Below are 16170 nucleotides of genomic sequence, written 5' to 3' on the forward strand. Positions count from 1 at the left end.
TCCTCCAATAAAAAAATTAATTAAAAAGAAAAGACAAAAGCTTATCTAGTCTTACTCCATCAAGAGGGAGGAAAATGAAAATGTTTACAAATGCCAGACTTACTTGGTATGCTACTTCATATAAACAGCCATCCTTTCCAGCCAAGAAAATTCTGCCATTATCAGTGGAAGTTATTGTTAAAAGGTAAGTATTATCAGTAGGAAGAGAATATAAAGGATCTGGAAGTAACTGCATTCCACCACACATACTGTCATTGAGAACTCCAGAACCTATTTTTTTTTAAAGAAAGAATATAGGAATCACTTTAAGAGCTTTTTAAAAGTTTTAAAACAATCACTGTATTATCTTCAGAATTGATACTCTTACTGAGTTCATGATATGCTCAAAAATTTCAAAAAAATGTATGTATAACATACATTTCAAAATTACTATAAAAAGTCTGATAGGAACAGTTTTATAATTCATGTTAAATAGAACCTACAGTATGTATATATAACATGTGTAAAATACATAGCACATATATATATAACATAGTAAAACATCAAATAAAAAAACTAACCCAAAGCATTAAATTTTGGAAAAAAGCCTAGGGATATGGTAGTAATAATCATTAATTTTTTCTTTTTCCCCCCACCCCACCCCAATAATCATCAATTTGAGGCTCTGAAATTCAACATTATTTTACCTATAACACTGGTAGAATGCAAAAGAAACCACTGAATGTGCTTGTAACAAATTAATTGATGGCTTCTTACTTTAAAGGAAAGAGTAATATACATTTCAATGTTCCATATGTTAAAATGGCCATTCAAAAAATTAAAAATGAAGAAATTGAAGGTATTATTTAAAAATCACTGGGGCAACTACTTCTCTTCTACTACCCTTCCTTTATATTGGACATTTAAGAAATGTACACTGATATGGTAAATAAATCCAAAATAATTTCTGGTGGAAATATTAACCTGAAAGATACCATACCTACAGGGAAATATTTTCCTATGAGCAAATAGACCAGAAAGTTAACTTAGTGAAAAAGATTAGTTTTCAATTATAATATTAAACTGGGCAACATATTTTATTTTAAAAAACACAACATGTGGGGACTTCCCTGGTGGTCCAGTGGTTAAGACTCTGCGCTTCCACTGCAGGGGGTGCGGGTTCCATCCCTGGTCAGGGAAATTCCACATACCATGCAGGGTGTGGCCAAAAAAACAAACCCCCAAAGCTCCCACAACATGTGGGTTGCTCTACCTGTTTGCAAATTAGTATAACTGAGTCCAAGAATCACTATATCCACAGGGGTTGCCAAAACCAGAAGATGTCGTACGTGAGGTTGAAATATGCCTAAGATAAAGTAAACATGAGTTAGGCACTATTTTCTGGAAAACACCCATCATTTAAGCATTAACAGAATATGGTTACCTTTAATATGAGCTGTGGGTTAACCAGCATATGAAAAGTGTAAAGCTAATTTAATGTTGATGCTAAAACGTTACCACTTATGATCATTTAAATAAGTAGATAATAGTAAAAAAACCAGCCAAACAAACAAAAAACCCAAATCTTAGACACAAACACTTCAGTATTTAATGACATTTAGAATTAGTGTTACAACAATCATAGTAGGGGACTTTAACACCCCACTTTCACCAATGAACGGATTCAAAAAAGAAAATAAATAAGGAAACACAAGCTTTAAATGACACATTAAACAAGATGGACTTAATTGATATTTATAGGACATTCCATCCCAAAACAACAGAATACACTTTCTTCTCAAGTGCTCTTGGAACATTCTCCAGGAGAGATCATATCTTGGGTCACAAATCAAGCCTTGGTAAATTTAAGAAAATCGAAATCGTATCAAGTATCTTTTCCGAGCACAATGCTATGAGACTAGATATCAATTACAGGAAAAAAAACCTGTAAAAAATACAAACACAGGGAGGCTAAACAATACACTACTAAATAACCAAGAAATCACTGAAGAAATCAAAGAGGAAATCAAAAAATACCTACAAACAAATGACAACGAAAACAGGATGACCCAAAACCTATGCGATACAGGAAAAGCAGTTCTAAGAGGGAAGTTTATAGCAATACAATCCTAACTCAAGAAACATCTTAAATAAACCTAATCTTATACCGAAAACAATTAGAGAAAGAAGAACAAAAAACCCCCAAAGTTAGCAGAAGGAAAGAAATCATAAAGATCAGATCAGAAATAAATGAAAAAGAAATGAAGGAAACAATAGCAAAGATCAATAAAACTAAAAGCTGCTTCTTTGAGAAGATAAACAAAATGGATAAACCATTAGCCAGACTCAAGAAAATAAGGTAGAAGATTCAAATCAACAGAATAAGAAATGAAAAAGGAGAAGTAAAAACTGACATTGCAGAAATACACAGGATCATGAAAGATGACTACAAGCAACTATATGCCAATAAAATGGACAACCTGGAAGAAATGGACAAATTCTTAGAAAAGTACAACCTTCTGAGACTGAGCCTGGAAGAAACAGAAAATATAAACAGACCAATCATAAGCACTGAAATTGAGACTGTGACTAAAAATCTTCCAGCAAACAAAAGCCCAGGATCAGATGGCTTCACAGGGGAATTCTATGAAACATTTAGAGAAGAGCTAACACCTATCCTTCTCAAACTCTTCCAAAATGTAGCAGAGGAAGGAACACTCCCAAACTCATTCTACAAGGCCACCATCACCCTGATACTAAAACCAGACAAAGATGTCACAAAAAAAGAAAACTACAGGCCAATATCACTGATGAACATAGATGCAAAAATCCTTAACAAAATACTAGCAAACAGAATCCAACAGCACGTTACAAGGATCATACACCGGGCTTCCCTGGTGGCGCAGTGGTTGAGAGTCCGCCTGCCGATGCAGGGGACACAGGTTCGTGCCCCAGTCTGGGAAGATACCACATGCCGTGGAGCGGCTGGGCCTGTGAGCCATGGCCGCTGACCCTGCACGTCTGGAGCCTGTGCTCCGCAACAGGAGATGCTACAACAGTGAGAGGCCTGTGTATCGCAAAAAAAAAAAAAAAAAAACTCTCTCCAGAAAGTAGGCACAGAGGGAACTTACCTCAACATAATAAAGGCCATATATGACAAACCCACAGCCAACATCATTCTCAATGGTAAAAAACTGAAACCATTTCCTCTAAGACCAGTAACAAGACAAGGCTGTCCAATCTCACCACTACTATTCAACATAATTTGGGAAGTTTTAGCCACAGCAATCAGAGAAGAAAAAGAAATAAAAGGAATCCAAGGTGGAAAAGAGAAAGTAAAGCTGTCGCTGTTTGCAGATGACATGATACTACACATAGAGAATCCTAAAGATGCTACCAGAAAACTACTAGAGCTAATCAATGAATTTGGTAAAGTAGCAGGATACAAAAGTAATGCACAGAAATCTTTTGCAATCCTATACACTAATAATGAAAAATCTGAAAGAGCAATTAAGGAAACGCTCCTATTTACCACTGCAACAAAAAGAATAAAATACCTAGGAATAAACCTACCTAAGGAGACAAAAGACCTGTATGCAGAAAACTATAAGACACTGATGAAAGAAATTAAAGATGATACCAACAGATGGAGAGATATACCATGTGCTTGGATTGGAAGAAACAACATTGTGAAAATGACTATACTACCCAAAGCAATCTACAGATTCAGTGCAATCCCTATCAAACTACTATGGCATTTTTCACAGAACTAGAACAAAAAATTTCACAATTTGTATGGAAACACAAAAGACCCCGAATAGCCAAAGCAATCTTGAGAACAAAAAACGGAGCTGGAGGAATCAGGCTCCCTGACTTCAGACTATACTACAAAGCTACAGTAATCAAGACAGTATGGTACCGGCACAAAAACAGAAATATAGATCAATGGCACAGGATAGAAATCCCAGAGATAAACCCCCGCACATATGGTCACCTTAACTTTGACAAAGGAGGCAGGAATGTACAGTGGAGAAAGGACAGCCTCTTCAATAAGTGGTGCTGGGAAAACTGGACACGTACATGTAAAAGTATGAGATTAGAACACTCCCTAACACCATACACAAAAATAAGCTCAAAATGGATTAAAGACCTAAATCTAAGGCCAGAAACTATCAAACTCTTAGAGGAAAACATAGGCAGAACATTCTATGACATAAATCACAGCAAGATCCTTTTTGACCCACCTCCTAGAGAAATGGAAATAAAAACAAAAATAAACAAATGGGACCTAATGAAACTTCAAAGCTTTTGCACAGCAAAGGAAACCATAAACAAGACCAAAAGACAACCCTCAGAATGGGAGAAAATATTTGCAAATGAAGCAACTGACAAAGGATTAATCTCCAAAATTTATAAGCAGCTCATGCAGCTCAATAACAAAAAAACAAACAACCCAATCCAAAAATGGGCAGAAGACCTAAATAGACATTTCGCCAAAGAAGATATACAGATTGCTAAGAAACACATGAAAGAATGCTCAACATCATTAATCATTAGAGAAATGCAAATCAAAACTACAATGAGATATCATCTCACACTGGTCAGAATGGCCATCATCAAAAAATCTAGAAACAATAAATGCTGGAGAGGGTGTGGAGAAAAGGGAACACTCTTGCACTGCTGGTGGGAATGTGAATTGGTTCAGCCACTATGGAGAACAGTATGGAGGTTCCTTAAAAAACTACAAATAGAACTACCATATGACCCAGCAATCCCACTACTGGGCATATACCCTGAGAAAACCATAATTCAAAAATAGTCATGTACCCAAATGTTCATTGCAGCTCTATTTACAATAGCCAGGAGATGGAAACAACCTAAGTGTCCATCATTGGATGAATGCATAAAGAAGATGTGGCACATATATATAATGGAATATTACTCAGCCATAAAAAGAAACGAAATTGAGTTATTTGTAGTGAGGTGGATGGACCTAGAGTCTGTCATACAGAGTGAAGTAAGTCAGAAAGAGCAAGACAAATACCGTATGCTAACACATATATATGGAATTTAAGAAAAAAAAAAGTCATGAAGAACCTAGGGGTAAGACGGGAATAAAGACACAGACCTACTAGAGAATGGACTTGAGGACATGTGAAGGGGGAAGGGTAAGCTGTGACAAAGTGAGAGCGTGGCATGGACATATATACACTACCAAAGGTAAAGTAGATAGCTAGTGGGAAGCAGCCGCATAGCACAGGGAGATCAGCTCGGTGCTTTGTGACCACCTGGATGGGTGGGATAGGGAGGGTGGGAGGGAGGGAGACGCAAGAGGGAGGAGATATGGGAACATATGTATATGTATAAATGATTCACTTTGTCATAAAGCAGAAACTAACACACCATTGTAAAGCAATTATACTCCAATAAAGATGTAAAAAAAGAAAAACAAAACTTATGCAAACTTGAAGAGGTAAAAAAAAAAAAAGACTAACAAAAAGCAAGATAAAATTCAAGAATTGTAGTTTAACAATTTTAAAGGCAGACTCACTTATACCATAAGGTGAGTAAATTGTTAAATATTCCTAATCACTTTTTGTATTTCTAATTAGAAGTAATTTAGAACAAAACTTCAATAGGAAAGTTAATTACTTAAAGTATAATATCATTTAGTCCTAAAACATTTGGAATCTTATGTACAAACATAATTTAATCTTTATATTTTTATTTCTTACCAGCTTTTGGTTTTACAAGTCCCACAGCAAGAATAGTCTCATTAAGTCCATCAAAATAGGCAAGGTCTCCTCTGTCAACAGTTGAAGAAAAACATGTTATACATGTAAAGGAAAAAGTTTTATAATGTTCTTCAAGACTATAGAATATAATAAATCAGCAAACAAAACTGTTTTAGTTCCAAGACTCAGGCACACAGGCCTACCTAAGGCTAAGCGTAAACCAGGAAAAAGCGGAATGCTGGTCCCCATTCCAAACATCCCCCCCACCAGGTTGCAAGTCTCAAGCAATAACAGTCTACTGCTGCGGCAGGGGCAAGAGGACCCTCTCAGAAGCACAGGCTCACAGGGAGAGCCTATTGCTGGGGGAGAAACAGGAACACTGAGAAAAAATCCAGCAACCCAATCTGTACGCTAAGTGCAAAATACTTCTAAAGGAATTTGAAACCTGTGGTCCACTGAAGGTACCACTGCAACAACAAAACTACACTCGGCTTAACTCCTGAGTTGGAAAAAGTCAACTCCCTCACAATAAAGGCCTACCTGCTAGGCTCTAGCAAAGGAAGAGACGTGCCCACTTCTAAGGATAAAGGGTATTTATTGCAGTATTCACTGTCCTATACATGGTGTCTGGCTTTGAGTAACAAAACATGAGCAAAAGAGCAAGCAAAAAAAAGCCCCAGTGTCAAGAAACAAAGCAATCAACAGAAGCAGAGTCAGATGTCTGAACTATCAGACAGGAAATTTAAAATAAATATAATCAATATAGTATAGGCTCTAATAAAAAAGATGAGCAATATGTATAAACAGGTAAGGCATTTCAGCAGAGCAATGAAAATAATTAGAAATAAGCCAGTGAAAATGTTAGAAATAAAAAGCACAGCACAAAGAATATCTTATATGGACTTTTCAGTAGACTTGACGAAAGAATCAGTAAACATGAAGTTAAAGGTCAATAGAAATTGCCCAAATTGAAATAAAAAGAGAAAAAAGAGTGGAGCATCCAAACAGAGCATCCAAAATTTGTTGGAAAACATCAAGCAGCCTAACAAAAGTATAACAAATCTCAGAAAAGAAAGGAAGAGAACAGGAAAGCACAAATACTTTAATAAGTCAATGGTTGAAAAATTTTCAAAAATAACAACGACTTCAAACCTAGATCCAATAAGCTCAGAGAACAGCAAGCAGGATAAATACCAAGAAAAAAAAAAATGATCCAGACTTTGAGGAAAACTGGTTGTCCTGCAAAGGGCCACACAAGTGGACAGAAAACACCTACATGGCAACCTACGTGGGGCCAGGTTTCCCCGTTTTCCCAATGCTGTGGAATTACACAGGCTCCTTCAACAACTGACACAGCCCCCAGAACTAAGAACAATATTGGGAGAGCTGGGGATTCGAGAAAAATGAACTGAACAACATTACGTTTGTATCATCCAGATGGAACTGGGATTTATAATAGAAAGCTATCAGAATAACTGAAATGAAGGCTAAGGTTTTTATAGAATTGAATTTAGGAAGTAAAGATTTATATCCAGTACCTGTGCCTTGATTTTTTCAATAGACAATGTTCAAATAATTTTTCTTTAAATGAGTTTAGTTTGAACACACAATAAGGTTGAACCACACTTTCCATGTGGGCAGGGACTGTTTATTCAGTACTGTTCAAGCACAAAAAGTGATACATGATAAGCTCAATGTGGTTTTTAAATGAATAAGTTAGAAGTCAATGGAAATATAAAAATTTCATTAAAGTGAAAACCCTTTTCAACGAAATTATTCTCACATTTATCTATTTTGTAATTTTCTTGCATTAGGTTTTCTTGAAGAGATCAATGCCTAAATGAACAGGTTCTACTCTTTAGTATAAAAATGAATATGTTATGTGTAATATAACAAACTGGGGCAACGTTCATGATACATGAAGAACAATCACAACCTTATATCACTATTATTATGACTATATACCATTTCAACAATAAAAATAGCTAGGAAAATTTCTAATTAAAAAAGAACAGCAAACAAAAATGGTTTAAGCTACAAGTTCTCATATAGTGTCAATTCTGATTCAATGACACTGTATGTTTCTAACAAGTATGTTAACTACTCAGGAGCAAGAGTTACATCTTAATGTGGATCTTCCTCTGGTTATCTCACCCCTCACCTAAAGATAATATGATGGAGAACTGGAAGGTAAAATTTTTCTCCAAATAGCCAAGAGTAAGATCATCACATCAATAAACTTTATTTAAGCAAGAATGCCTTGGGCCTTCACTCAGACTCTTTTATACACATTTAATTTACACAAGGTCAAGCCCACAGAATAACAACAAAACTGTTAAGATACTTCAATAAACTAACATCCTCCCACTCCATGATATGCAGGGAAAACAGAGGTCTTTAAAAATCTCAAACCGTCCCTCAAAGAATTACTGCTAGACTACCATTATTATAGGAGTTTGGGAAATAAGACTGCTGCTACTCAGAGTGGTACCCAGATCCCCAGCATCACCTGGGAGCTTGTTACAAACGCAGACTCCTGAGCCTTAATGACTAAAACATAATCCACATTTTAACCCCATCCCCAGGTTGGTATGTATACTGAGAAGCACTGACCCGGATGTTAGAAGAATGAAAGATAAACCAGGCAGCTTTTAATGAGTAGAATACTAGTTGTAATAAAGATAATTTAAATTCTAATCATGCTAAAGCAAACCAGTCATAAATACATACCCATCTTCGTAGTTCCACATGAATATGTCACTGTCAATTGTGAGCCAAGCTCTACTGATAGCAGGGAACACGCCCATCATGCAGTTACACTGCATATCTGAGGTAGTGTGGATGTAAGGTAGAAAGATTTCAATCTCATTTTTCTTAAACTTGTTTCAAAAGATTTTGATTTAAAATGTATGATTAGGGCTTCCCTGGTGGCGCAGTGGTTGAGAGTCCACCTGCCGATGCAGGGGATACGGGTTCGTGCCCCGGTCTGGGAAGATTGCACATGCCATGGAGCGACTAGGCCCGTGAGCCATGGCCGCTGAGCCTGCGCGCGTCCGGAGCCTGTGCTCCGCAACGGGAGAGGCCACAACAGTGAGAGGCCCGTGTACCGCAATAAATAAATAAGTAAAATAAAATAAAATAAAATGTATGATTAAAAAATCATGACTTATTCACTCTTCAATCAAAAGAGCAAATGAATTATCTTTATTTCCAATGAGTTTAATGAAAGCCATAGTGTATGACAGAAATATTTATTATAACTTCTAAATAAAGCTATCTGACCATTTAAAATGTACTCTAAATAACAAATGTAATGTTTTTGCCATTACTAACTTAAAAAAGTATTGATTCTGAGTAATACCATTGGACTTTAACAGTATAAACTGTTTCACTGGACCAGTTTTTCCAATGGTATGAAAGAGTGATTAAAAAAACCCAAAAAACAGGGACTTCCCTGGTGGTGCAGTGATTAAGAATCCGCCTGCCAATGCAGGGGACACGGGTTCGATCCCTGGTCCAGGAAGATCCCACATGCCATGGAGCAACGAGGCCTATGCGCCACAACTACTGAAGCCTGCAAGTCTAGAGCCCATGCTCTGCAACAAGAGAAGCCCCCGCTCACCACAAGCAGAGAAAGCCTGCACTCAGCAACAAAGACCGAACGCAGCCAAAAATAAAAGTAAAGAAATTTATAAAAAAACAAAAAACAAAAACAGTCGGCACGCTAAAGTCACAGCCAGGTGACAATCTACAAGCCTCGTATAAAATGAAAAATAGACAAAGAATTATTTACGTAATTATAAGATAACGAAACAATTGTGAAAACAAAATAATTTCCGAATTAAAGAAATATCTCTTGTAGATAGTATAGTATTACCAGAGAATTAAAGAATATTAAGAAACTAAGCAAAGGTAGAGTATATGATAAGGTGTATTATTTATTTAATAACACTATTTTACAAAGTCTCAGAGAAACAATGAAAATATAGATTAGATTTTACTAGTTTTCCTATTTATTTTACAAGCATTTTCCCTAATTTTTCATTTCTGTTTTCTAAATCACACTGTATTGAAATATGAAGCCCTTTACTCTGAACAGATTAACATACTTTTAAAAGTCAGATTAAATTTTTATATAGCATCTTGATGTCTTTATTATGAGAGTTACAGACTGATTTTTATAAAAGCTTCCTAGCAAAGAACTATAAATATAGTCCTTTTATAGGGTATGCCACACTGTAAGAAAAACAAATAAAATCTTATTTTTAGAGGATAAGAAAACTCCTCTAACTTCTCAGTCTATGAAGATGGCATTAGTATCAATACTTCAGTTTCTTATACCTTTAGATACAGATTCTTACTGTAATCCTTAGAAATACAATAAATTATAAACTTCAATTCTAAGACACCAGTAAGTGTAAAAACACACCAAAAACTTTTGGGGGGGTATTTCCAGGAGAAAATACCTTGCAGTTTTATTTTAAACATTTTCAGAGCCAGTTCCCAGTTCTAAAATGTTAACATACAGGAAAAAATAAAAACAAAAATCATGGGTCTTTGAATTGAAAAAGAGTGGTAGTAAAAAACTCCCTGTATAGCACTTAATTGGAAAGTAATGCCTTGCCATATATCATTCAAAAATGCAGAGTTGCTTATAAACAATTTACTCTCCTCAATGTCCCCAAACAATTAAAATGTGACTCAATTTTCAACACTCAATTTTACATGAAATTTTCTAGGCACATGGCAAACTACCCACATACTTAAAATGTATTTTAAATAAAACCTTATATGAACTTATACACAATGTGCTAATTAAACACAAAACTAGAATTATAATAATGAGATTACCAATTTTTAAATTTTTTAAAGAGTTAAATACAAAGTAATAGGATACGTCCAAACTGTTCAACAAGTTCAGGTGGGAGAGGAACTCTTCGAATGGAACTGATCTCTGGCAGGTTGGGTACTGACAGCAAACCAGGTCCTTGTAGAGGATAATCCATATCTGACATGCCAGAAACAGTGGGATTATCTACAAAAAATAAAATAAAATAAAAAGCATTTATTTAAAATAATAATGTATTGGACGTCAAACGGGCATACAGAAGTATTGCAAGCTACAAAAAAATTGTGCATCTGGTTCTAAAGGTATAGAGAGAATAAAGTAGTTCTGATCTGACATAAAGGAGGCCTGATAAATTCCAATGTTAAGATGGGGTGCAATTACTGATTTCAACACCGAACAGAAGGTTATCTTTCACAAAGACTTTCTCCATAAGAAAAGAAATGTTTAGTTCAATAATTTATAGTGTTTTCCTATTATTTTACTAATCTGAAATGGGAAAAATATTATAAAACAGCTTTGTTATTCTCAGATAAAAACAACTGTGGACAAACAAAATACTGACTGGGGAAAAAACAGCATTTCCTTTCCCACTTAAAAATTTAAAGATTAAAACAATCCATGCCTTTTCCCATTATGTATCCACCCCCCACCCTCAGACCAATATACAAATAAAGGCAACCTCAGAGACGTTGTGGGTTTGGTTCCAGACCACTGCAATAAAATGAACATGCCCAGAAGCGAGTCACATAAATATTTTGGTTTTCCGGTGCATGTAAAAGTTATGTTTACACTATACTGACATCTAAGTGTGCAACAGCATTATGTTTAAAAAAACAATGTACACACCTTAATTTAAAAAATATTACTAAAAAATGCTGTCACCTGACAAAGCAGGGGTGCCACCAATCTACTGTTAAAAAAAACAGTATCTGCAAAGCGCAATAAAACAAACCACAATAAAATGAGGTATGCCTGTAATTCCACAAAAGCAATATTTTATTGGGGGGAGGAGTGGGAGAGAATCAGACTACTCTATAAACTGCTCTCAACTGGCAACCTTCTCTTCCTCTAAAGCCCAGACACTAAGGACAAGAGCAGGCTGGTCTATTCAGCCTGTCCTTCCTAGTCCTGAGCAAGGTGTTTTAGTTCTGACTATTTACTATTATTATTTACTCAGGCACCTTTTCAGCCTCTCTGAAGTACAAAGATGTTGGGGGAAACTGACATATAAAACAAATTTTTAAATGTATTATGAAAATTTTTAAAATTTATACAACTAGAGAACAAATGCAATCAATCCCTATGTATTGAGTATCCAGCTTCAAAAATTACCAGTAACATGCCCAGTCATGTTTCATATATGTCAGTCACTATCCACTTTTTCCCTAATGTATTTTTTGAAGCAAATCCCAGACATTCCATTTACTCTTAAAACATAATTTTAATAGAACATTACACATGTTCAACTACAGTAGGAACACAAAGGATGGAATTAATAATTCTGGTGAGGATATAAACCTCACCAGAGTTATTTCTGGTTGAGAAAGCCTTCACAGACAAAGTGGTATTTAATGGAGTCTGGAAGAATAGCTTGTCAAGCAAAGAAGAACATTCTAGAAATGATGAAGAGTACATGTAAAATGAAATCCTGAAGAGGGGGTTCTTATGGGAAACCTGTTAAATTCGGCATAACTGAAACAAGGAGGTCGAGAATAGGATGGAAGAGGGAAAGGAAATTTGGCTGAAGAGGTAGATGTGTGTAAAGGTGGATAGGTTGGACTGGGGTCAGATATGATGAGAAGACCAGAATGTATGGACTGTTTGTACACCTTGCTTTCAGAAATAAGGAGTACAAAGGGAAGAGCGCTATTCAGGATGAGAGTTGCTAACAGGCCACTCAGTTCTTTTAAGACAAGCCCACTGGTAAGTAGCTGCCAGGAGTAAATACTCTTCGCTTTGTTTCTGTCTTTTCTCTGATTATAAGTCAATTAATGACTTTTTATAAATCGTCAAAGCTGTCTTTTAGGTTTACATTGCAGATTAACCTGGTTAGATTATCTTGGTTCTTGCTTACCAAAAATCTTGTTTTTATCTTATTTACTCTTCTCCAATTTCCACCTCACAAAGGGGGTCACTTTTTTTCTAGCAACTTGTGTGATGCTATATGCCTTGAGGAGCCTGGCCTTAATTTAAAACAGATAAACAGAATATTTTACGGACACCTCTCTTTGTTGGCACAAAAATCTGCTTTACCCTCCGTGTTCACCCATCATCAGTGCTGATTTCCCTTCATTCCGCTGGTAGTTCTTTTTAACATCTTTCAGGACTTCATATTACACTAACTCCATACATAATAAAGCATATCTCTGAGCGAACATAGTAAATTTCCAAATTAACTTCGTATGCTCTTCAATTTTACTCCAACATTAATATGAGGTATTAACAAGGATGAGAATTGGATCAGGTGATCCTTCTCATCTGGTCTTAGCGATACACACTTGGAGGCAATGAGAAGCTCATTAAGGCTGGAAACTTTGCCTCTTTCTGCTTCAAATGGGGGCTTGCTCCTCATTCCTATCCCCTGAGGTGCCTGTAATGAAGAAAGTGAGAGAAGGAAAAACATTGAAAATGGGCTCTTTTCCGCCCTTCAAAATGCAGCAAACAGCGTCCCAGATCTCAGGATATTTTCGCCGATTCACCCTGCGGATAAGGATCTATTTAGGGAGTCAGACGAGAGTCCTTTGGGATGAGAAACAGTCACCAACTTGGCAACGATCACTCACTTGGGGCAGACACCATGAGCAGATCGGAAAGGTCCGGGTACATGCGGTCTTCTTGTAACTGACGGTCGATGAGCCGCCCCGCATTTTCCAAAGCTTCCTGCAGGGCTGCGGCCGACGTGGACGCCGGCATTGCCGAGCCCAGCAAAGAAGACGGCATATCGAAAATCGGAGACAACAGGGACCGGAGAAAGGCAAAAAGCAAGGAGAAATAAGAGAAATCCCAAGACGCTAGCTCAGCCCCAAAGCTTAGGGCGCGCGCGCCAAACAAGTGCCCCGGCGCCAGCGCATGACGTACTTCCGGTTCATAGGGTGGGGACTATGAAGCCAGCTTTTCGGCGCTGGGAAGAGGAAGCTGTTAGAGGGGGCTGGACGTTGGGGGTGGAGCTAGTGAGCGGGAGGTGCTTCGAAGTGGGCAGGCTGGTTGTTCTGGGCGGGAGGGGGAAATCGGTGGTGGGAGTGGAGGAAGGGAGGGAAGGAGGGAGGAAGGGGAAAGGGGAGGGACTGGGGAAGGGGAGGGATGGGACGGGGTTGGTAGGGGTGGGGAGCAGGAGGGAGCGGGGTCCGGGTAAGTGCGAGCCGGTTAGTGCGGGGGCAGCGCAGGCTGCTCGGGTTCTGGTGGGTTTAGCGCGCGCTTGGATCTGAGTGCCTCGGGGATCGGAAACCTGCAACAGCAACTACTTTGAGTATGCGTGTCAATTTGGTGCTGCAAATAACTTGTCTTCTGAGAGTGGATAGGAGTTGGTAGCTGTTTGTTAAAAAAAGTTTACATATAAACCAAAATTTCACTAGAAATATGGGCTTCGGTGTAAATTAAAATTCATAAGGTTTTCTATTTCAGTATCGTTACCATTTGACTTTGTGGGACGTTACTGTGAAAAATTATGTTTATGGAATCTTCACAGCGTACAGGGACGTGATGCCTTGCTTTATTTCCCATTTCAGAGGGGAAGCAGGTGGTTCTAATTCACTACTTCATCCCCAGTGCATAGTAGAGGGACTGGTATAGAGTAGGCCACCTAATATATCATCTTCTACAGCAACTGAATTCTGAATTTGTGTCAGACATTGTACCTGTGCAGGGAATATCAAACTGAAACAACATTCCTCTTCTCAAGGTGCTTTATGCAGGGACACACAGGCCAAAAAAACAGAGTGCATCACCATATTTTGTATATGGGGTATGTATTAACTGCAGTAAAAGGGTAAGAGAAATGAGTGAGGAGAGGCAGGATGGGCTTCATTTCATGCAGAAGGCAGCTGGAGTGGTTAAAACAAAGCAGTAGTCTTCAAAGAGCAGTCCTTATTTAGAATACTTAGAATTAGTCCTTATTTAGAGTCTCACCTAAGTTACATCCGATTATATTCATAGTTTAGCAAATCAATAGCTGAATTGCTCTGAATTGGTCTTTTGCTATTTGAATTACTTTTTACTGCCTCAAATAAAGGGTTGACTAAATTTCTGAATATTAAAAATACTGTGATATTACAGATCTATACATATAATTTAAGACTTCATAGCAAGTATACCAAGAAAAATTAGATTTGTATTACTGGTAGATAAATAGGCAGAGGGGTCGCCAGTTGTCAGTTTTCTTTTATTTGGTAGACTACAGATTGAAAACTGACAGTCTGTCACAGGGTTGGTTTGTTTTTAATTTGAGACAAAAAAAGTACAATAGAAAGTTTTCAACTCTACAAATTGGATATCTAGCAATACTGGTCTAATAGTCCTGCACACAGCAACAGCATTTCCAAGGATCTAAGTCCAAGACCCTCCATTCATTTACATATTGCAATGGCTGCTTTTCAGCTGCAACTGTTGAGTTGAATAGTTGGTACACAGGCCACATGGACTCAAAGCCTCCGATATTTACCATCCAGCCCTTTATGTGAAAATTTTGCTGAAGACATCTCAAGAATAAAGGTTCTAAAACTTTTGATACCTTTAAAAATTATTAAGGTGTCCAAAGAGGTTTGGTTTTTGTGTGGATTGTTGGTAAAAAGTTAATCAGTCGATCTAAAAAAGAAATGGAAAATTTTATTTGTGCCAAGCTGAGGATTATAACCCGAAATAGCATCTCAGAAAGCTCTAAGGACTGTTCCGCTCATTAGAAGTCAAAACACAGTTATACAAGTTTTTCGAAACAGAGGGCTGCACATTAAATGATGTATTACTGACAGTTTACACAGTCCAGATCTAACCATCATCTTGGCCACTTTCAAGATCAAGAAGGAACGTTATCTTTTAGGGAGTTGTCTTGTTGATGCTAGGAGAATGTTGCTCTTTATGGTTGAGCAGGTATTTCCGCTGATGGTGGAGGTTTGGTTGATACAAAATGCATATACACAATGCACAGTAGAGAGGAGAGAGGAGGTCAAAAGGCAGAGAAATGTTTTTGTGTTTGAATTTTTCTTGTCTTGCGACAAAATATGAATTTTATTTCACAGGTTTATTTTTGTTAATAATTGCTAATATCTCATAAAAATGAGAAATTTAAAAAATAACTTATTTAAAAGAATAAGCCTAATCCTCGTTAATATAAATAAGACATATTTTATGAAAAATCGCCATAGTATCTAAAACTAAACCATTAGAAGAATGCTGTTATTTTACATTTTTGCAGATCTCTTAAATGTTTGGCTAAATAAGAGATAACCAGATTTCATATCTCTTGTTGTTACTTGTTTAGTTGAAGTACACGAAGAAAAGGGGGCCTCACAGAGTTATGCAGCTGGAAAAGGGAGTATTTTAATAACCTTTTTAGACTCTTGTAAATATTCTCTGACAGCATACCAAAACTAAACAAATGGTAGTCTCTTAATG

General features: G+C 37.0%; 1 protein-coding gene across 1 annotated transcript in view; it reads right to left on the bottom strand.

The window, feature by feature from the left end:
* Nucleotides 1-13503, bottom strand: part of NUP155 (nucleoporin 155) — a gene marked incomplete at its 5' end in the record, with an annotated part of 61014 nt that extends 47511 nt beyond the window's left edge. The window contains 6 exons of the mRNA XM_082651724.1: nt 104-270; nt 1253-1345; nt 5715-5785; nt 8445-8541; nt 10612-10749; nt 13347-13503. Of these exons, the coding sequence (XP_082507850.1) occupies nt 104-270; nt 1253-1345; nt 5715-5785; nt 8445-8541; nt 10612-10749; nt 13347-13503 (723 nt within the window). The remainder of the gene's footprint in view (nt 1-103; nt 271-1252; nt 1346-5714; nt 5786-8444; nt 8542-10611; nt 10750-13346) is intronic.
* Between the last annotated feature and the right edge of the window lie 2667 nt (nt 13504-16170).

The sequence above is a fragment of the Grampus griseus genome, assembly GCF_964374135.1.
Source record: "Grampus griseus genome assembly, chromosome: 3".
Taxonomy (NCBI): domain Eukaryota; kingdom Metazoa; phylum Chordata; class Mammalia; order Artiodactyla; family Delphinidae; genus Grampus; species Grampus griseus.